The sequence below is a fragment of the Equus caballus genome, chromosome 22, assembly GCF_041296265.1.
Source record: "Equus caballus isolate H_3958 breed thoroughbred chromosome 22, TB-T2T, whole genome shotgun sequence".
In the NCBI taxonomy this organism is placed as follows: domain Eukaryota; kingdom Metazoa; phylum Chordata; class Mammalia; order Perissodactyla; family Equidae; genus Equus; species Equus caballus.
In genome coordinates, this window is record NC_091705.1 from 47,341,137 (window position 1) to 47,364,411 (window position 23,275).

Consider the following 23,275-nt stretch of genomic DNA (forward strand, 5'->3'; position numbering starts at 1 on the left):
ACCTGATTTAAAAATGGACAAAGGATTTCAATACACATTTCTCCCAAGAAGATATACAAATGGACAATAAGTACATGAAAAGATGTCTAACATCATTAATCATTAGGGAAATGCAAATCAGAACTATAGTGAGATACCACCTCACACCCATTAGGATGGCTACTATCAAAGAAACCAGAAAGCAGCGAGTGTTGGCTGGGATGTGGAGGCATTGGAACACTTGTATTCTGTTGGTGGGAATGTAAAATGGTACAGCTGCTATGGAAAACAGTATGCAGGTTCCTCAAAAAATTTAAAACGGGATTACCATATGATCCAGCAATTCCACTCTGGGGTATATACCCAAAAGAATTGAAAACAAGGTCTTGAAGAGATATTTGTACACCCATGTTCATAGCTTCCTTATTCACAATAGTTAAAATGTGGAAGCAAACCAAGTGTCCGTGAGGGATGAATGGATAAGCAAAATGTTGTATATACATGTAATAGAATATTATTCAGCCTTAAAAAGGAAGGACATTTTGCAATATGCTACAACGTGACAAACCTTGAGGACGTTACCCTAAGTGAAATATGCTGGTCGCAAAAAGACAAATACTATATTATTCCTTATATGAGGTACTTAGAGTAGTCAAAATCATGGAGACAGATTCAAAGTAGAATGGTGGGTGCCCGGGCCTGGGGGAGTGGAGAATGCAGAGTTGGTGTTTAATAGGCAGAGAGTTTCAGTTTTACAAGATGAAAAGGGCTATGGAGATGGATGGTGGTGACGGTTGTACAGCAATGTGAACGTATTTAATACCACTGAGCTGTACACTTAAAATAGTCAAGATGATAAATTTCATGTTATGTGTATTTTACCACAATAAAATAAGATAATATAGTCGCCAGAATCTAAAAATCAGGAGATTATGCTAACAACCTCAATTATCTGGATGTTCTTGAAAAACAGGAAGATTTGGCATCATTGGATCTGTGTCCCATGGGGCCATGATCATCTGGGGTATAGTAGGGGCTGTGTGTTCTGTCCCTTGGAGAGGGCAAGCTCAGCATTTGTCCCCATTCCCCATCTGGCCAGCTTTGCTCATTTTTGGCAACAACTTGACCCCTGTGGGAATTTGAGTTTGAGATTCTTCCTTAGAGCAACGCTTCTCCACTTATCCACTTATACACCGGGGAGAACCAGATTTTGTTTCTTTTAATTTCCAATTCACTGCAGAGTGATAATTTTATAAAATATAAAAAAACGAATTATTAGAAAAATGATTATGTGCTTGGGGGTCAAAGCAATGCCAATGACTATAAAAATTTCCCAACATTTGCTCTCAATTTTTGCTATTTCTCACTGTGGGCAGCTAACCAAGAGTTCACAGACCTGCACAGGTCCATGCAGGTGCATGCTGAGTTCAAGAGGCTGTAAGCAGTGGTTGTCAAACTACAGCATGAAACAGAATCGCCGTCAGGGCTTGTCGAAGTGCACCTTGCTGGGCCTCACCCCTGGGGTTTCTGACTCTGAGGTCTGGGTAGGGACTGAGATTTGCATTTCTAACAAGTTCCCAGGTGTTGCTGATGCTGCTGGTCCATGGACCGCACTTTGAGAACACTGGTGTAGAGCCCGTATCTTGTTTATTGCTGTATTCTTGTCCCTTGAGTATGGTTGGCTCATAAGTACATCTCAGTGAATGTTTGGATTTCACTGAAGTCATGAACTTCTGCCAACTTCAGCCTCAAATATTGCCTTTTCTAAGGGGTGAGTTGAGTGTCCTTGAGTTGAGACATGACCTAGTGAGCAGGGTTTGTCTAGTGTGCTTGGCTCCATCTGCGTTCAGTGGAGTTACCTCTCATGCATGCACTTGCTGAGAGAGGCTGTCTTCTGGCCTGAGATGATCCACAGGTGAACTCTAAGTTTCTACCCCTGATTTATAAACATTAAGGCTTCCAAGGAACTTCTGGCATTTGCTCTGAGTTGAAGCGGTGCATGGAAAAGCTTCAATCCCTTCAAAAACCATGACCCATTGAATATCAGAATATCAGAGAGGGATAGATGCTGACCTTTTCCACAGCCTTTCCCAAGGAGGAAGAGATGGCATGGGTAGCTTCCCTTCTCTGGCCCTTTCGGGGGGCCTGCACCTTTTCTGTTGTTGGCCTCTGGGTACAGAAGTTTCCTACTGTGGGTCCCCCAGCATGCAGCTGTCCTTGGCAGCCCAAAATAGTTTCAGTGGATGCCATCTGATTCAACAGGTATTGGGGAATTCCAGAGGGCTTGGCATGCCCACCTATTGAAATATTAAAATGGCACCAGGAGCACACAGGTGGTGGGGGATGTAGAAGACCACTTGGACTGACTGGATTACCCTTATGTGAATCTTTTGGGCTCCATGGGTAGTAAAGTCCTATGCTTTTGGCACAAGGGCAGATTGGTCTTAATCTTAAGCTATGAGCCCCTACAGACAACTGAAGTTTGGGTCTTTTCCAGGATGAAATGCTTCCCTCAGTTGAACAAAGTTATGTGCAAGCCCACAAGGACTGGGCACTTAGTAGTCAGTGAATATCGGTTTGATACCTTAATGGAATCTGCAGGCTGAAGGACATCCCTGTGCCTTCATCAAATTCACGAGCACTCCTAACTCAATTCTTCTTAGAATTTCCCACATCACTTGTGATAGGAATTGTCTCTGCTGGCATATTTTTTGACTTGTCTTTTGACATAACTTTTTAATTTTAAAAATTGTCTGTGTTTCCTTTGACAAGGTATAAACTGGTTCATGATCCAGCAAACTGGGTCACTGTAGATGAGCGCTCAGGAGCAGTTATCACCAGGAAGGAAATTGACCGAGAATCCCCTTATGTAAATAATAGTTTTTACATAATCATCGTTCATGCTGTTGATGATGGTAAGTATTTATCCAAAGTTGGGGGGAAAATGTGTTTTATTGCTTCCTGAGAAAAAATAACACCAATGAGAGTCTTTCAGCACAACTGGGAAAAATATAAAATAAACTTCTTTATCACTGTGCATCCGTACTGGTGATTATTTTTGTATTGTATTGTGTATTAGATTGTTTGAAGACATAATACAGTGGGATCCTGAGTACCTGTTGCCCAGTGTGCCCCAGCGGTAATACCTTGCAAAGCCATAGTGCTTATTACCAGCAGGCCATTGACAGGGACACAGTCAGGATGCAGGACATCTCCACCCCACATCACACCCGTTTCCCTCCTGCCCCACCCCTTCTTAACACCTGGCATAATTGACGTTTTAATTTATTTGATGACTCTACATTCTACCTGGTTCTACACATGATTTGATGTGGCAAGCGTTTTGTTAACTTACCCTACCCAGATACTCTGAATTTTCAAAAAAGCAGGAAAACAGATCAAGCACCTACATAAAGCTTATGACTTTGAAAGGGAAAGTGTCAGTGTTTCAGTGGAATGGTCCCTTTCCTCAGAGGTTGAGAGAACTCTTCTTCCTGGGGGCTGTATGCATGGAGCAGGCTCGTTAAGTGATAAGTAATCCTTCCTGGAATTCCCCCCTTACAAGGCCTCCCGCCACAGACGGGCACGGGGACCCTGATGCTTTTCCTGTCAGACATCAATGACAATGCCCCGACTCTCCATCCCCGTTCTCAATACGTGGAGGTCTGTGAGTCTGCAGTGAGCAAGCCCCTCATCATCGAGGCCGAGGACGGTGACCTGCAGCCCTACTCGGACCCCTTTACCTTTGAGTTGGATGATACCGAGGGAAATGCAAGAGACACATGGAAATTGGGGGAACAGCAGGGTAAGTATTTGTGTTGGCCAGGGATAAAGGGTTGAAAATGAAAGAACCTAGTCTCAAACAGACTTAGGCAAAAAAGAATTTATTGGCTTCTGTAACTGAGAAGGAAGCCAGGCAAGCCTGTGTCCCAGAAGAGCTGGGTCTGAGTGCTCAAAGGACAGCCCTGGAAGCCCATCCAGGTCTTGGCTCTGCCTTTCTCTGGGAACTTCCCTTTCAGGCAGGCTCTTCTCTGGGGGCAGCAGGGAGGCTGCTGGGAGTCCCTGGACTCACCCTGGCACCTGGCAAGATTTATATCACTTCATGGCTTGGGTCACCTGCCTGCCCATCGCTCTGAGTGGGGGTCGAGAGGGCAGCTGTGTTGATTGGCTGGTTCTCAGCCCATACCTGGACCTAGTAGGGATCTGGGCTTAGCCTCTCCTGACCCACATGGGCTGAGAGTTCAGGAAGTGTGGGCTCTTCCAAAGGAAAATTGGGGTGCTGTTACCAGGAGGAACCCCTGGCATCCACTTCAACATTCTCCTTTGTGTTTTGATCAGTGAGTCTGTAGAATGGAGCATGTTCTTTTAGTTGAAACTGTGACTCACGTTTATGGTTCCCAGACCCAGAGTCGAGCTTTGAACCTTACCCCGAAAGAGCTCTGGCCTTTGCCCTTGGCTCCCAGGAGGCGATCTCCAGGCCTTTGGAATGTCCTGTCTGAAAGGAGTGTCTTTGTTTACTTGGCAGTGTCTTGTGTCAATCAATATAGGAGCAATAGGATTTAGGGTGGGCACTTTGTCATGTGGATGTCTGTTGATCTCTGGAGGGCCTGGAGCCTGAGGTCAGCCTTGTGGCCGGCCGACCAGGTTTACGTGACCAAGCCCCATAAAGACTCTGGACACAAGGCTCGGTGAGCTCCCCTGGTTGGCAATATTCCATCTGTATTGTCACTCATTGATGCTGGGAAGTGACGCTGTCCTGACCCCACTGGAGAGAATCACTGGAAGCTCTGCGTCTGGTGCATCTCTGGAATCTGTCGGAGTAGCTTCTTCCCTTGGCTGATCTTAACCCATATCCTTTCGCTGTCATAAACCGCAGCAGGGGCCATACAGCTTTCAGTGAGTTCTGTGGCTCCTTTTAGAGCATTACCAAACCTGAGCTTGGTCTTGTGAGCTGGTGTCAGAAGCGAGGGTGGTCTTGGTGACTGTTTCCTATAACATCACAGCTGGCTCACTTCCATACAGAACCTGTAGGCCTTTAGTGAACGTGTGCGGGGCAGATGAGCAAGTGAGGAGGAGTCAATGCATGCAAGGTCCTTTTCCCTTTGCAGGTCGGTCAGCTGAACTTGTAATGTTGAGAAGCCTCCCACGAGGAGATTACTCAGTGCCACTTTTCATCCGAGACAAACAGGGACTTTCCCAGAAGCAGAGTGTCCACGTGAGAGTCTGTTCCTGTCTCAGTGGATTCACATGTGCAGAGCGCTCTGTTGCAGGAGCTGGGCTCCTCCCGGGGCTCCTGGCCCCTCTCTGTGCAGGGTTCCTGGCTCTGGCAGGTCAGTGGTCTGTGAGGAGGTCCTGGGGATATGACTCATCTGCTCAGGCTGTAAGCCAGGGGTGTGGAGTCCTCTGAGGTGGGGAGCAGATGGTGGCAGAGATCAGTAGGACACTTGAGAATGACCCTAGGCTCATCAGAGTCCCAGACTCAGATCAAAGGTTGCCAACTTGGTCAGACATGCTGCTTGTCTGGCAAAAGCAGCTCCTACTCAATAAGCAGCAGTTTACGGCCATTGAATCCATAGGTAAACACTGTCTAAGGACAGCTCTGTGGTTTATAAGGCTGGGGCAGCAAGATAAAGACGTCTAGGCTCCTGGGCTTGGCAAAGGCTAATAAGGAAGCTAGATTTTCAAATCAACAATACAATATTACTGGTCTCATGGAATCGATCAAAATCAACAATACGATATTACTGGTCTCACGGAATTAACCAATCAATTCAGCAAATAGGTCTCTGGCACCTGTTTGTGCCCCGAGCTGTGCTAAATTCTGTAACTACAAAGTTGATTAAGACATGATTTGACCTTGTCAGTTCATGGGTGAGTCCAAAGTCAACAAACATGATGCTGTTGAAATATCAGATAGAGAGGAGCTTTTGCAACCCATTTTCTCCTTTGTGTTGTCACAGTTGCTCTGCTTTTCCTGCTGCGATGCTATTTTGTGTCTGAAGCCAAGGGGCACAGATGCTCTATCCCACCTGAGGATGGCCAACAGACCCTGATCACATACAATGACGAGAGCAAAGTCATTTCTACCCAGGTAGTAGAACAGAATGCTTCGTGTTTCATGATGATGATGTCAATAATACACGGACATATTTTTTTCACTCACTGTTCTCCCTCTCATTTCTTCACTCTCACCTGTATCTGAGTAGCAAATGGGAAAAAATTCCTGGGAAAATTGTCCAACTTAGCTAAATTGATTTATTGCTTTAGGTCAATGGTTCTCAACTTGGGGTGATTTTGCTCCCCCAGGGGACACATGGCAATGTCTGGCGACATTTTTGATTGTCACAACTTGGTGGGAGTGGGGTGAGGGGATGATGATGCTTTTGGCACTTGGTAAGTAGAGGCCAGAGATGCGGCTAAACCTCCTGCCTGTGCCTGGGACGGCCCCACCACAGTGAAGTGTCTGCCTCGAAGCATCAGCAGTCCCAGGGCTAAGAAACTTTGTTTAGGGGAAAAATGATGTTTGCTAGGTGGCGTTTCTCTAAGTGGCAAATGTGTTACGCGCTCTAATTAGAGGAGTCCACGCTGGCTTCTTGGCCGTGGCCTGGGGACAGTACGGCAGAGCCCACTCCTCCCCTCTGGCCAGCAGAGGCTACGCAGAGAGCTCGCTGCCCTTGCCTGGAGGCCACCTGGGCTTTGCATCTGATTACCTTCATCATAGTGAGCAAGTCATTTAACCCCACATCCTCATCTGTGGACCAGGGATGATAAAATCAACCTCACAGATTGTGGATCAAAGAAGACGAAGTCTCTGAAAGCAGCTCACATGCCTGCCAACACAAGGGAATCAGTCAGTAACCAATAGTTTTTCCAACCTGCTGCTCCTGACCCTGGCCCTGCCTTAGCTCAGTCGTCCCGTGGCAACCCTGAGCTGGGGTCAGCCAGGCCATGAGATGGAAGCAGTGTGAGCTCTCCTGTCTGTCTGCACCCAGAACTAAGGGTGGTTGATCTGAAAAATGAAAACCCAAGAAATGTCAAAAGGAAACACCATGTTTTGTGCACAGAGGATTCAGCTTGCCCCATCTTACTCTTGTCTTAGATCCCCCACTGGAAATCTTCTCCTGGAAGGAAGAAACTTGTTGCACCAAGTGAGATGCTTTAGGGAAAAGATAGTCCAGTTAACTTTGGCATTATGCTCAAGTAAATGGGAAGATACTCTAAAAAATGATTGATGCTTGGAGACGCTGGCGGTCGACTCAGACTCCTAGGATTCTTTCCACATTTTCTCTTCCCTACTGGCCTGAAGGAAGGGGGAAGTAACAGCCTTAGGTTAAGTTGTAGATGTACATGCGTGTACGACTAGGCAGGCCTGCTTTGAGCCCTTCGTGGGTGGGAATGCGAAGGCAGGAGTCATCGTCCAAACTATCCAGACAGCTGGATGCCCAGTAGGAATCCCCCTCCTCCACAGTGAGAGCAGCAGCTGGCTGTTTTGATTTGTTTTCATAATTTTAAGAAGAAAATCATCTTGAAAAATAATAGTGTCTTCTGTAACAGAATCCCCAGCCTTAGGCAGTTCCACTCTGCTCGGATGCTCAACCATCCAGGCAAATGGGAATGGCTCCTAGGCCCAGGGGCTGTGCTTAGCTTCCCCCTTGGTGGGCTGCAGTTGAGGTCACCAAGCTTGGAAGACACCAGTGGGCAAGACACCTCTGCAAGCACTGCAGGCTGCAGGCACAGCCAAGGTGGAAGAGGTGGTGGTGATGCCCAGGTGCTGCTCTTGTCGGCCTACAGCTTAGTGGTTGTCTCTTGGGAAGGAGGAAGCAGCTACAGAAGCAGAGTGTGTGGAAGGGGAGCTTGGTCATTGCAGGGCTGAGGCCAGGTATGTTGGAGGGGGTCTAGTGGCAAGATGGCAGTGAGCAAGGGTCAGCAGTCAGAGACATGAGAGAGCCCCATCCAGGACAAGGGGTCAGTGTCCTCTTCTTGTGCCAAGATGTCCTTCTCCTTAGCTCCCACTCACAGCCCAGGACACACCCCCATTTCTGCCACAGTGTCCTTTAGGGCTCTGAGAGCTAGGATCCGACAAACGTGGGTTTCGATTCCCAAACTGTGGCTTATCAGATACATCATCGAACTGATCTTTGGCTTTCATGTATAAAATGAGAATAATAATGTTCTCTCTCTTATGTTTACTAGCCATTTTAATCAAATAACACATGTAAACACGTAGTAAACAGTGGCCACCAATATTAGTATTATTAACAGTAATTACTAATTGTGTCTTTGTAACCATTGGTAAATAAACCCATCTCAAAGTGTATGCGCTTCTCCGTCCATGCGTCTAACATGACTACACCAGCCTGCAGATGCACACACACTCGCCAGGGACGTTCTGTGCTCCTGGGAAACCCCCCTCCACTCGAGATGCCATGGTTAATTCCACTCACCTTGTCACATTCTGCCACTTTCCAATCAAGATGGTCTATAGGATTGCATAGATGCCTCCCGTCTCCCCGGGGAAGCTGGTGAGCTCTCAGCCAATAGAAATCCAGCACCTGTCAACATTCGACTCCCTCAGTGAATATTTGTTGAATGAGGAACGAATGAGAGTGCACATAGAACTGCCAACCTCGGTGATGCCAAGAGACTTCGCTGTGAGCCTTAGAAGAGGACGAGCTTTTAGATTCCGAGGCCTGTGGAAATGAGGGTCTATTACCAGCACTTTGCGTGAGACACTGCACAACAAGAAACTCAATCTCCCGACCAGCAATTACCAAAGCATCCCGCACCCCACTGAGTGGTCTAGGCTTATAGGATAGGTGTCTTTTCTAGGGCCTGGATGATTTCTGTGATGGCGTAGATACGTGTTTGGGGAGACGTTATTCCTTGCTCTCTGCTTTTATTTCTGCCATCTGTAACTTCAGCCCCTGTCGTATTTCTTTCCCCAGGTCCCACAGGAAAGGTCAGATGTCAAGGATCAGCTGAAAGCCCTGTTGATCAACACAGCCGAGGTGGGCGCCAAGCCCGGTGCTAAGGTAACATGTGACTTATTTGTTGCTTGGGTTTAATCAGACAGGGGACTTTGCTGATGGCTTCTGTGGCAGGGAACACCCTGGCTGCTTCTCCATCCCCACATCCTAGAGATGTCCCTCTGCAGGCCTGCTCCAGGCCTGCCTCCACCCCAGGCCTACTGGCAAAGCCCCCGTGATTCTGCCTTTGCCTCTCAGCACATCCGTGTCAGGTGACCCCGTGCCCAAATTGCAGCCTGTCCAGCGCCACCGTCACGGCTTTTGCTGTATGTGGATGCCACTTGTACTAGTGTACTTTTTAAAATATTTTTTCTTTAAATGGACACACATCCGAACTAAGTACCTTTCTTCAAAGAGGAAAATTTTTATTTCCATTGTAAATGAAAAACCAGTTTTACTTGTATAAAGAGCAGGTATGGAAAATAGACACAATAGAAATAGAACCCAATAATTCTAGGTGGCAAATGCTGCCTCCCAAAGGCTTAAGGTCTTTCTCCGTGAAAAAGGAGAGGTCTCAAAGCCGGGCTGGCCCCAGACGAAGACCCTCTCCTGGATGTCATTCGGAGTATGGAAGAGGAATTAGAAAGGGGATAATTTTCTCACCATGCAATTCAATGTCATTTAAAACCCTGTTCCCAAACTGGCTAAATCTTCCTTTCCTTAAGTGGTGGGTGTCCCCCACTTCGGAAAACAGCGAGCTAATCCAGGGCTACCATAAGTTATGGAGCAGGTGCCTGGCTGGGGGTGAGCAGAGCCAGGTCCAGCGGGCATTCTGTCCAGCAATCCATGCTTCTGGGGCATGGGCTGCCCATTCCAGTTTGCACACAGGTGTCATGTGGGCTGGTGGTGATATTCTCTTTCCTTCCTCCTTTACTGGTCTGTAAGCTTCTGGAGGCTGCAAGCGTTGATCCTCCTAAACACACTAGTAGCTCTGCCTTGCTGACCCTGCCCAGAGGTTTGGTGTATACACTCTGCAAGCACAATCCCACTGAATTTTCACCAGAACCTGGGGAGAGGGTGTCTTGTTTCCCCATTTACAGGGGAGGAAAGCAAAGCCTGCTGCTTCTGTTTCTTGGTGTGTCTCTGGCTTCCTTCACGGTGTTCTGCAAATAGTAATTGCACCCCTGGGGGCTGGTTAAATAAACTGCCATTCGTATCCATTCCCTAGGTTAAGTCATCACATATGATTTATGGGGTAATCTGACATTTTAGAATCTGCTGCATGGCATGAGCTGTCTCAAATCAAACCATTGCTAAGGTCCATTGTTGCTTTACTTTCTTTGAAATTTTATTTCGTTATCGAAGGTCCTATATTAAAATAACAGAAACTCAAAAGCAAAAATTGCCCATAATCCCATCCCTAAATCTAAGCAGTTTCATTTGTCTGTGTCACTAGTAGCTCTTGTCTGTGTGTACATTCAATTTTTGGGTCTATGGAATATCATCAAAAGAATGTTAGAATCTACATCTTCAAGTCACGTTAGACCACACAGTTCCATTTCACTGTAGTCTTTGTTTTTTCTTGCATCTCTCCATCTTTCCTTTTCCACTCCCACTTTCTCTCCCCCTCATCATAATGATAACTTTTATTTCCATATGACTATATGAGCAAGAGAAGGACACGCGTGCCTGCTTTGTTTTCAACTGGAGGGAAATGCATTATCTTTTGAGTAAATCGGCATCTTTCCTCTAGGAGGTAAATGATATGCTACTATCTCCAGAGAGTGCATCAGAGCAAGCACGCTTTGTCCTGGGGACGCCGGTGAGTCACAGAAATTCATGTCCTGCTGCAGTAACCTCACTAATGATTGACAGTTGGTTCCCTTGAGAGGCAGCCCTTCTAGAAGATTCTGTGATACTGGTGGAACAAAGACATAGTCAATGAAAATCTTCTCATCTACCTAACTAGCTGTTGTTATTTTTGAGAGTTATTTCATAGTCCCAATCCAATATGACACTATATAGAACACCCACAAATAAATACCTTTTCTTGTGTCCACCTAGGGCAGCAGAGATAATCTATGCGATAAAGAGCTCATGGCTTTGGCCCTGACCAAATTCAGCCCACTGATTCCCCCTCTCCTGTGCAACTGAGCCCTGATGGCCCTCTGCAGCCTGTTCTTACATATTCTATGTACAAATTCTAGAACCATTGCTTCGCCTTTTAAAATGATTATTTTCAGAGAGTCCTGTGCACCCTTCACACAGCTTCTCCTGAGGGTAACATCTCACATAACCACAGTACATTAGCACAACCAGAAAACTGCCTCTGGTGCAACACTAAGAATCCAGGTATCTACTGCAGACCTCGCTGGGCTTACTTGTGTAACTAGCTATCATTTTAACAAAAAATTTACCTTTCTTGTAAGAATTAAAAGAGATATTCAGGGTGCAAAGAGCCACAATTTTTACAGTGAAAGCTTCTAAGAAAGAATTCAGGATCTCTATAACTGCATTATCTTTTCTCAGGCTACATTTGAGCTAAAATAAAGATGTGCCATTCTTTTTTGCACAAATATGATGCCCTGAGTCCACCCTTGGAAGGGCTTGTGCGTTGATAGACACGTCCCTCTGGTCCCAGTAGGGCCAGCCTCATGGGCATGGTACGCGGTCAGTCACACAGGGCCCTGTGCACTGGCCAAGCTTAGCATAGTGCTCTGCTGTCACCGTCTTGGAATTCTTAGTACTTGCACAAGGGGTCCCACATTTTCATTTTGCGCTGTGTCCTGCAAATTATGCAGCTGCTCCTGGGTCCTAGGGGCGGATGGACCTCATTCACAAACATTGAGGCCATGCCATAGCCCAAAGTGAGTCTCACTGTGCTTTTGCGGACCCAAGACAGGGCTTGAAAATCTCATATTCCATGCTCCGTTCTCACAAAGCAGCTATGAGGCTTGCTCATGCGTTTCTGCTCTGAATACCCACACTGCTCTCGTTAGAATTACTATACTTTTAGCGCAGAAATAGACAGAAATATGATTGCAAGAATTTCCAGCTATTTGTTTGCATCCCTGGGTAATTTATATGAAACCACTAAAGACTTCATCCTTTTTACTTTATTTTATTTTATTTACTTTTATGTTTTTCATTCTTTTTAAATTTTAGGGTTATGGTGTGCTTTTTGAGCCAAGAGGTGTGAGGAACAAATACCCTACTTCTGCGGTAAGTACAGATGGAGGTCTTACCATGAGAGAGTGACCTCACTGTCCTAACAGCTGTGGAAAGCCCTGAAAACTGGGAGTTTGGAGGGGAGGAAGTAGAAAAAAATAAACTTGGGGCCGGCGCAGTGGCATAGTGGTTAAGTTCGAATGCTCCACTTTGGTGGCATGGGGTTCACTGGTTCGGATCCTGGGCATGGACCTAGCACCGCTCATCAAGCCGTGCTGAGGCGGCATCCACATAGAGGAGGTAGAAGGACCCACAACTAGAATGTACAACTAAGTACTGGGGCTTTGGGGAGGAAAAAAAAAGGAGGAAGACTGGCAACAGATGTTAGTTCAGGGCCAATCTTCCTCACACACAAAAAAGAAGAAGATGCTTTAAAAAAACAAAACAAACAAACAAAAAATGACATCCGAATAACTAAAAGGAGAAGTGAATGTGGAAAATGGTAAGTAATTAAAGTACACACATTTAAACTTGAAAGCGTGAGTTTTTCAGTCCCTGGCAAGTTTCCTTCGCTGCTGAGTTCCTAAGAACTTGCTCGACGTCCGGATAGTCCTCTGCCGGGATTCTTTACAGAGTTTAGAAGTTTTGAACTGAGGGCACTGGAGAGGTCATCTAGTCCATTTTTTCCCCTAAACCTTTTTAGCAGCAGAATCCTTCTTTTCAAAAGAGAACCTACAAAGAATGCCAGTATAAATAAAACAGATTAGAGTGGCTTTTTATCAGTACCAATTATGAGTGCACTGACATTTATGACATCAGTTATAAAGAACAGATAAGGGTCATCCCCCCTTATCTGTGGTTTCAGTTTCTGTGGTTTCAGTTGCCTGCGGTCCAAAAATATTGAATGGAAAATACCAGAATAAACAATTCATAAGTTTTAAATTGCGAGCTATTCTGAGTAATGTGGTGAAATCTCGTGCCATCCAGCTCCCTCCCACCCGGGACGTGAACCATCCCTCTGTCCAGCAGACCCATGCTGTACACGCCACCCAACTGGTAGTCAGTCACTTAGGACCTGTCCTTGCAGTATCTCGATGCAACCCTTATTTTACTTAATAATGGCCCCAAAGTGCAAGAGTAGTGATGCTGGCAATTAGGATATGCCAAAGAGAAGCTTTAAAGTGCTTCCTTCAAGCGAGAAGGTGAAAGTTCTTGACTTAATAAGGAAAGAAAAAACATCGTATGCTGAGGTTGCTAAGATCTATGGCAACTTTTATTACAATATATTGTTATAATTGTTCTATTTTATTATCAGTTATTGTTGTTAATCTTTTCTTGTGCCTAATTTATAAATTAAACTTTATCATAGGTATGCATGTATAGGAAAAACCATAGTATGTATTGGGCTCAGTACTATCTGAGGTTTCAGGAAACCTCTGATGGTCTTGGAACATCTCCCCTACAGACAAAGGAGGACAAAAGCAATTACAAAAGCAATCAATATCAATAGTGATTCTCATGAAAACACAGAAATAGAAGTCAGATGTTGTGGAAGAAATGTGCAAAATTACATTATCTTAGCACCTAATTCATTGCTTCACATTGTTGTGAATTGGTTGTTAAAGTATCGAGAAAATGTCAATGTATGCCAATAAGCAGTTTTAAACATTAAGTTTTGAGGTCGCTCAATTCACACTATCAGGATTCTCTTTGATTATGCAAACAGACAAAAACTTCATTCAAGTTTCACAAAAGCAAATTTTGAAATTTTTGCTTTTATTAACATGTTGGAGGGGACTCAAAAAGATGTAAACCATTTTCCATTATATTATTAAAAATAACATTAAATATTATTATTAAGATAATTTGCAAATAATTAGAATGAAATTCAAGTACTCTCGCTGAAGTACCTTTGGGGAGTCATGGGTCCTGGGGACACAGTCTGAAGCCAGTGCCTCAATGCGGAGAGGCCTGGAGACGGGAGGCGGTGCTCTCGGCACCTGTGCTGTGCCTTACGACCTAAAGTTGGCTCCAGGCAAAATCCCACCCCAGCCCCCGAGAGGAGACTGATGCAGTATCTTCTGCCAGCCTGGGAAGGACTGACAAGTCTGACCAGCGAGCAGCCAGTATGGGGCCACGTTGTAGGCAGGGCCTGCATCCCCAGGATCTTCCTCTGAGAGGCCGCACGTGGCTGACTGAGGGCACAGCATCTCCAACCACACACTCCCTGCACTGGGAGCTGGGCAGCAGCTCCCCAGGGGTAATTGTGGTGGTCCACATCTTGCTCCCTTTGGCTGAGTGTGTTTAGTTCAATTCGCCTTGGTGTGATGTGGCAGATAGATAGATGGATGTGTGTATGTGTATGTATATATGTACATATCTGTGTGTGTGTGTGTGTGTGTGTGTATAGCCTCATGGACATGTGAAATTGTCCCAGACTTTCTAATTTTTCACATATGTCTTCTGGAATGCAGTAATTATCCCTAAACCCAGGGAGGGTCAGAAGTCACTTCAGCCATAAAAGCCGCCAGTGTTTTAAAACGCAAGTCCTATCGTGTTGCTCTCCAGTTTAAACCTTCCCAACAGCTTGCCATAGCACTGGGGGTAAAGTCTGAAGCCTAAGGACTGCAGGGTCCTCTGTCACCTGGCCTCTGCTCACCTCTGGCCTCCCCCCGCCTCTCTGGGCTCCAGCCATGCTGGAACATGCTGAGCATCCTCCAGGCTCCAGACCTTTGCTGGTCCTTCCACCTGGGAAGGCTTCCTCCTCCAGGGTCCTTCTGCTCCGTTCTCACGTTCCTCCCATTCCTGAGAGGCCTCCTTGGCCTGGCTAGGTGCCGTTTCTCTTGTTTCTCCTCCCCTTTGGGTGCTGGCCCTGCCCCTGTGTGAGTCCGAGAGTGAGGCTGCCTTCTGTTCTGTGTCCCGGGTGCCTTGCTGGCCTCGCCCCAGTGTGGCCCTGACTTACATGATTCAGTTGTGGGAGTTGTGGGCTCCCAGGTGGCCACCCCACATGGTGGAGGCCGAGTCCATTTCCTGACCACTGTACTCCCACTCCTTAGCCGGTACCCAGAGACCCAGGTCCACGGCCACTTGCTGAGAGAATGAGTGAAGGGCAGCACATGCACCCTTAGCACGAGGTGCCACTGACTCTGAGCAAGGTTGGGAGGCACAGCAGTTCAAACAACGGGAAGAGATGCAGTCAGGGGGCCACAGGGCACGTATGAGGGCGTCAGCGGGCAGCAACGTTAGCTCCAGACTGCTGGCCGGGCTTGCTGCGGCTTCCTTCTTCCCTGGGAGCCGAGGTGCTGAAAAGTCTAGCGATTGGCAGTTGCTGGGCCTCCCCTCTCTCTTGCCACGCAAACAGGTGAGACCTGAGCAAAGTGCCCTGGGCCCAACTCTCCCTCAGTGAGGGCTGTGACAGCCCCGCACCTGCAGGTGGCCTTCTGTCTGTGGAGCCCGCTGCGTGGGGCAGCGGAGGCTGCTGACGTGGGGATCCTTGAGAAGGGCTCCTCAGTGGTGTTAGGACTCTGCTCGTTTGCTTTGCAGGTTTACCCGGATCCTGAGGTGCCCAGACGAACCCTGGAAGTGAGGGCAGGAACGACAGTGGCGATGCTGAGTCAGGTAGGAAGGCCTCCCGTGTTAGGTGCATCAGCTGTGGGTTCTGCTTCCCCACCGGCCCCAGGACTGACCCGGGGACACTTCCTGCTAAATTGCTGCATCAGTCAGCTCGGCTGCGGTGACAAAAGGCCACAGACTGGGGGGCTTAAACAGCGGACATCTATTTCTCACCGTTCTGGAGGCTGGAGGTCCGAGATCAGGGTGCCAGCATGGGTGGGTGCTGGTGAGAGCTCTGTTCCTGCTTTGCGGATGGCCACTTTTTTGCTGGTCCTCACAGGACAGAGAGAGAGAGCAAGCTCTCTGGTGTCTCTTCTTATAAGGGCACTAATCCCATCATGAGGCCTCGTCTCACCCCAGTCATCTCCCAACTGCCCCACCTCCAAATGCCATCACACTGGGGCTAAGGGCCTCAGCATAGGAATTTGGGGGTCACGATTCCGTCCATAGCAAGCACTTTCATGGGAACCCTCACTCCAGGGGCTGTTCTGCAGAACATGACCTGAGACAAGAGTGAGTGGTCTCTTTCTGTGGATCATGAAAGCTATGGGTTGACTACGCTGAAAGGACTATTGGACAATAACAGCAGACATCTCTTGGAAGGGGCCCTCAACACAGCTGCCGTGTATTCTTGGGAGAATTAGAAAGGCGATTTGGGAGCTGGGCAAATCCATGGGTGGTTTAAATGGAAGGAGGCGGAACACGTCCACAATCCTCCTCTGTCCACCAGGCAGGCAGCATTTATTTGGTGCAAGCCTGGAGCTCTGTGCTTGGTGGTGTGAGAGGAGGAAAAAACAGATTAGAAGGCCTGGCTCTTTCCCTTGTGGGCCTTCTAACTTAGCTGGGGTTTATGCTGAATTATTGATCTTACGCGGTCTCTAAAAGTGCTGAATCAGGGTGCAGAGCCCCACGCTCTGCCGTCAGCCCCGGGAGTTTTGAAGTTGATCGGACATGGCACAGCCTCCACTGCAGATTCTGTTTTGCTCTGCACGCACCCAGGTGTGTCATTAATTATCTATTCAGCCTCACTGAAGGGACGTGACAGGACTTGTAACACCTCAGCTAGAGCTGGGTGTTCATTTGTTAGCTGGCAAGAGCTCCCTTTCCTCCTCTGCCCCCGCCCCCGGGGTATATACACAGTGACCACCGTCCCTGAATGAGCAGACCCAGGCCCTGGGTGGGTGTACGGGTGAGCATCTCATGCTTACCTGTGGGGACCAGTAGACATAGGCCTGAGAGATGGTATTTCCCACTAAACGGAGAGCCTAGGAGGGGCTTCTCTGAGACAGAGGAAGTTGGGGACAGCTGGCTGCCAGGGTTGAGGGGAGGCCGTGGCTGAGGGCTCGAGATGCGGGTGGTCTCCAGGGCTTCTCAGCTTCCTCTTTCCAGGCCTTCCCTCCACCTCCTGCTTTCTCCGGCTCTGAGACATTTGACTCTGAATGTCCTCATGCCCTGGAGGAGCTCATCCTCTCAGCAACTCTGTTAGCTAGTGACGGGTTAGAATGCTCTTGCTAAACCCATTCCTTCCTAGGTTGATGGAACTGGCTTCAATTTCCAACAGCACCCTCCCAGAGGTGTTTAAGGGTAAATATGCAAAAACCCTTTCACCTCGTCTGTCTGTCCATCCAACAAACATTTGTTGAGTTACTCAGACAGAAACAAGCCAGAAATATCTTCAGAGAGATGGCCGGGGTCCAGAAGGATGAGCTGGAGTTTGTTGAGTGGAGGTTGGCAGTTGGGGACAGTCACTCAAGAAGGGGACAGCAGGTGTAAGGGCCAGGAGGGGAGGTATCAGGGCACAGGTGGTGGAGGGTTAACCCCAAAGAATGAATCTGTAAGAAGCTAAGACAGGAGGGGGTGGGCATCTTCTTAAGGGGTTCCTGTCATGCCACCTAGACACGTACCATCACAATTGTCCTAGTTTCCTCCCAGAAATCAGCTGAAAGCATGAAGGAAGTATCTTTCCCCTCTGCTGGGCTGCCATTTCTGAGTCTGTAGAAACTTCTGCAACAGCCAGGGACGAAGGGCCTGCCCGTCATTTATATCACATTGAGGCGACCCTCAAACGGAACCCGGAGAAAACTGTGTTTGAAAGAACCTGGCATTTACCTCTTCTTTCCCTGCCTTTTCTCCAGAAGCTCTGTGGCGTTGACGTGCTGGATGATGACACTGGTTACCTGCCTAAGGTCTACACCGAGGAGGGGCCATGTGAAAGAGCTGAAACCCTCAGTTCTCTCGCCTTCTCGGAGCAGGACCTGCCGCCTGACTTGTTGGACTGTTTGGGTTCAAAGGCTGTTCCACTTGAAGAAATATATTCAGAGTCAGGCGTTCCTTCCTAAAAAGTGCATACTTGGGACAAGTGGAGTAATTCATGGAGGGGAATCACTATTCAAGTTTTATTTTTCTTCTTTCTTAAAAAATTACTTCCTAATCCTAGGATGCAGATAAACCTACTAGGAGTCTGGATTAAAAGCTTTGATATTCTCAGACCAGGCATCTTGAACCAAAGCAACACAGCAGGTTACACTTTTAAAAAATTTGATTGGTCACATTTTCTAGAGAAACGTGAATTTAATTGTGTAATTCTTGCTTCCCTTAGAAGCCCAGGTCTGAGGGTAAATGAAACCATAATCCATAGATTACCCAGCAATTTGGCAACAACAGGGAATACTGGGGGAAAACGAAAATAGATTTTTTTAGTGATATTTACATTTCTGTAATTATGATTCTGCTTCAGTTTAAGTGAAAAAAATAGGGAAAAGTTTTCTAAACCATTTGTGACCAGTATTTTTAGTGATTTTTTAAAAAATAAATATTGATCTCTTTTCATTTTTTGAGTAGATAAAATATATTATCATGAGATAAATGATTTTGCTTAAAACTTTATAAGCAGCACGTTCTTAAAAAAATGAACAGACATAATTTAACTTGCATGTGTTACGTAAGTAAAAGAATTCAGCAGCCTTTGAATGGAGAAATTCCAATTAGACTTTATCTTTAAACAAAACCACAAACTTTGTTAATTTTTTACTTGTCCACTTCCTGCTGGTTTAAGTGTGGAGGAAGGATAGTTTCTTTTAAGAATCTTTAAAAAATTGAACTAGTAGGACATGTGCCCTAGCAATAGTCTTCTTGTCTGAGTAATAGAAAGGGACTGATGAAGCAAAAGTTTAAGTGGTACCAGGACACTTTCATGTATATATTTGATATCTAAGTGTGTGTCCGAGTGAGCACAGCTTTCGTGAGCGCCCTCTCGCGCCCTAGGATAAATGAGGAGAGGCACACGTTTGCTGTCAAATCAGTGAAGTACTGTATTGAACAGAAAGTTTCTGCAGACTCATGCCTTCAAACTTCCCTCTTCCTTCTGAAGAAGCTGTTCACATGTTTACTGTAAAGAGATCTCAAGTGTTTGTCCATAGTTACTTCACTCCTCATCCAGTGCTTTGGGTAACTGAAAAAGAAGAAAATCCATCCTCAAAGCATTGAAAGCGTCAATCTGACACGCGAACATGCAGAACAGCTGTGCCGATGCTGGAATGAGTCAGAGGAGAGTCTAGGACATTCTGGGTAATTCTGGATAAAAGTAATTGTTTAGAAAAGAATACATTTTGAGTCTGAATAGTTGGCAGGAATAAGTGGGTGGTCATTAGACCTTCCTGGCTCTGAGGCAAGGGTCAGAAAACCACGGCGGTGGGGCAGCTCTGGCCCACCTGCTGTTTTTGTAAATAAAGTTTTATTGGCACACAGCCTCCCTTGCATATTGTTGATGTGCTGTCTGCCTGCTTTGTGCTGCCACGCTGAGCTGAGTAGTCACGACGTATCCACTTCCTGGCCCTTTACAGGAAAAGTATGCTGACCTCTTGTTTAAAGCATTCTTTTTGGAAACTCCACATTGTATCAAACACACGAAGATGTATCCATACAAAGGTGTTGCCGTACAAATTTCGAAAGATTTTAAATAAACTTATTTTGGCTACGGGTAACTTGTTTTGTTGACTGCTGGTTATGAAATCTCGGCAGTTGTGCAAATTTGTGAATTCTTGCGTTATGAGACTCTCTCCAACTAATTGTTTTCAAAAGTAATAAAATATTCATGAAAAATTCATGAACGCCAAATTTAACAATTAATGAGGAGAACAAAATGTTACATTTTGTAGATACTTAATTAAGCATTTATTAATTTTGATTTTGCTGTTTCCTTTGTGCATTTTGAAGCCAATCTATCCCTTTTTCAGACCATGACCATTTTCATAGGTCTCGGGCCTTAAGGGTTTAGTGTCCGGTAGAGAAAATAGCCCTGTTTATGAAGCGCACCTGGCGGAGGATGTGTCAGCCGTTTCCCTCAGATGCTGCTCCGTGTGGTGTGTTAGCTCTTCCCCGACATTCCTGCACGTTGGCTGGCTCTCCCGACAAGTTCATTCTCAAGTCTATCCACATGCTTAGAAAGATTTCCACTGGAAAAGTCAGCATCAGGAGGCTTTGGTGAAAATGTTGGCCCCCAGCAGTATTTACGTATACACGTGACCTAAACCAAGTCTTATTAATGGCAATGAAGAAGGCAATAAACAGAAACAGTACATATTTTCAGGGAAAAGATGATATTTTTAAGAACACTAGCCTCCAAATTACTTAGCAGTCCAAAGACAGCAGCAGTCTCGTAAGTGAAATATTTATTTTGCATTTCATCAATTTTGGTTTTCCATTTGCATTAACAATCACGTTGGTTTTATGGAGCTCTTCATCAGAGGTGTTCGTTCTCCTTACTTCTATGATTTCCTGAACACAGAAGCTACCTCAGTTGTTAAAACCCAAATGAAACACTGACCCGGCAAACCTCATTTTATGTCCCTGTGAAGTAGGTATAGCAGCAGTCCCCTCAAAGGTGGCACTTGGGCAGAAGACTCCAGACCTTGTCTGGTCATTGTCTGCTCTGAAATGTGTCAGAGGCCAAACAAATCTGCTGTGAGGAAGGAGGAGGAGAGTTAAGAACTCTGGAGCTATAAAAACAGGACAGACCCAGTCCCTTCACTTTCCCCGGCACACGGATGCTGGTCTGAGGTCTGACACGTGTGAGGCTGCAGCCACCGTTAGTTGCCTCAACATCTGTTACTTCTTCTTCCTCAGTAAAAGAATCCTGAATGTTCAGCCATCCAGAATGGGAGTGACATTTCCCATCCTCCCTTGTAGCCAGGTATTGCCACGTGACTAACTTCTGACCAATGGAAGGCAATTTCCTTCGAGGAAGTGTCCTTGAAGGGTGGAGATGTGTCTGTGTCTTCCCCCTCTTCTTCTTCAACTGCCCGGAATGAGAATATAATGGCTGGCACTGGGGCAGCCATCCTGGACCTTGCCGTTAGAGCTGATGCATGGTGCATCAACAGGATAGAAGGGGTGTAGGTCTCTGACATCAGGGAGCCCCACTGGGCTCGTCCATGAACCACCTTACTCTGGGCTCAAAATGAGGGAAATTAAATATGTTTTGCTTAAGCCAGTGCTATTTTGAATTTTCTGTCTCTCTTGGGGACGTTTAATCTTAAATGATACAAAATAGAGAAGTGAGGTGCAAGTGGCTGAACTCAAACCTGTGGCACTGACTCAGTGGACGTGGTCGGGAGGCTGGCACTCAGACACTGTGGGCTGAGGACTGGGGACCCTTATTGTGCAGAAACAAAGCACTTGATAACAAGTGTCCCCTGTTGTGTTTTGAAAAACAGCCCATGTTCTGAACTAGGATTGAAGTAGGAAATGATAGGAGAAATTTATAATATAGAAACGCATGAGCTGTTTCTCGCTTTTAGCAAAGTCCCACGAGAGAGAGGGACTTAGGCTACTGCTGGCCGGCGTAGGAGCGGGAATGAAAGGGAACGCAGCTCTGCTGATGGAGGCCCTCTCTGCCTGCAGTCTCCGATCTAAGTTGACCAAGAGCTTGGTAATTTGGAGCCTTGCAGGGTAGAAAAAAGCACCTGCTGTGTCTCTCAAATGACATCAGTCACTGGAATGTTTTTGTGCAAAGCAGCACACTCAGAAAATAAAACTAGTGTCCTGTCTGACCAATTTGTGAACGATGTGGCAAAAGTCTTTTGAACAATGCCACCTTCCACTCGAGCTCATTGCTTAGACGGCTCGAGGTGGATGGGCGCCGTCATGCTGAGAGACTGGCGGCCTCAGCTGAGCGTGGAGGCCAACAAGCAAGGGTCAGACTCTTCAGGACTGTAAACTGTGCCTTGACAGATGGAGCTGACTGGAAATAGATATATGAGAAGTCTTTCCATGTTTGAAAGAAACGCTTTGCCAAAGAAGTCACCACCTGGGGTGCAAAAGCCCGGGATTGTTCAACCCCAAAGCAATCCCTGGAACCACCAACCTGAAAACCGAGAAGCAAACTGTGAAACCCTGCAGCCGCCAGGAAGGACGCACCTTTGATACGCACCTCGGTCCGGTGTGGCGGGGAGACCGGAGCAAGGATGCAAGGTCGGGGCCGTGGTGGGTGATGCTGCAGAGGGTCTTCCCTGGTCCTGCCTCCCAGGATCTGTTCGTGTGTATGGACCAATGATGGTTGTGTTTATCAGTTTACTTTTTTCCAAATGGGAGATTTTGTTGCAGGCATCCTGTTCTTACTCATCTGCCTTATGCTGGGTGTGTTGGGAACCAGGACCTTATTATTTAGTTTGTACCTTGTCAAACCATGAAAAGCCTCATCCATATCTGAGGGAGAGGACTGTGCTTTATTCTGGGATCCTGGATTTTGAGCCAGATTCAGTGATGGGCTGGGCTTTGCATTTGTATCCGTGTAGGGAGGAGGCAGCAGTTCCGTGTGTGGGAAGAAGGATGTGCACAGATATGATGGTTTCCAAAGGGTGGACGGTAGCAGAGACTACTATCTCCCCGGCCCCCATTGTCCCTTCTTTCTTTCTTCCTCAGACATAGAATCCCTGAGTTTGGGCTGGGCTATGTCTTCCCCAGATGAGAACTCCCTTTCCCAGCCTTCCTTGAACTGGGTGTGACCAGGTGACTAAGTTCTGGCCCATGGGACTTACATTGCAGAAGCAGAGGTGTCCTTAAGGACGCAGGGACGCCTGCCTCCATCCCTGTTCCTCTCCCTGCAGGCGGGGACGTGGATGTAAAGGCAACCTTGGGAATGGAGGCTCCCGCGTGGAGCAATGTGTTAGGAGGAGCCTGTCCCTCACACTGGCAGGCCATGAGAGTCTGGATCACCGCTCTTTCACAAGGGAGAAAAAATAAGCCTAAGTCACTGTGCATTGGGGATTTGTGTTCTGTCATTCACAGCCAAAGTTAGTACTAATTAACCCGAATATGTGACTTAAAAAAAAAACAATTGGAGCCGGCCCTGTAGCATAGTGGTTAAGTTTGGCATGTTCTGCTTTGGCGGCCCGGGTTTGTGAGTTTGCATCCTGGGCTTGGACCTCCACCACTCGTCAGCTGTGCTGTGGGGGTGACCCACACATAAAGTGGAGGAAGATTGGCACAGATGTTAGCTCAGGGCTAATCTTCGTTAGCAAAAAAAACCCAATAAATACAAAAAAATTGGA

At 46.7% G+C, this 23,275-nt stretch overlaps 1 protein-coding gene across 4 annotated transcripts in view; it reads left to right on the top strand.

The window, feature by feature from the left end:
* The window catches only part of CDH26 (cadherin 26), a 48,636-nt gene extending 28,928 nt beyond the window's left edge, over window positions 1-19,708 (top strand). Inside the window, exons 10-18 of one of the 4 annotated variants that reach the window (XM_005614745.4) lie at window positions 2,752-2,894; window positions 3,545-3,784; window positions 5,088-5,309; window positions 5,940-6,070; window positions 8,925-9,011; window positions 10,699-10,767; window positions 12,111-12,167; window positions 15,657-15,731; window positions 17,861-19,708. In XM_005614745.4, the coding sequence (XP_005614802.3) occupies window positions 2,752-2,894; window positions 3,545-3,784; window positions 5,088-5,309; window positions 5,940-6,070; window positions 8,925-9,011; window positions 10,699-10,767; window positions 12,111-12,167; window positions 15,657-15,731; window positions 17,861-18,064 (1,228 nt within the window). In that variant the 3' untranslated portion in view covers window positions 18,065-19,708. The remainder of the gene's footprint in view (window positions 1-2,751; window positions 2,895-3,544; window positions 3,785-5,087; window positions 5,310-5,939; window positions 6,071-8,924; window positions 9,012-10,698; window positions 10,768-12,110; window positions 12,168-15,656; window positions 15,732-17,860) is intronic. The other 3 variants (XM_023626850.2, XM_023626851.2, XM_070247421.1) reach the window with 3 other exon arrangements.
* Window positions 19,709-23,275: the final 3,567 nt, after the last annotated feature.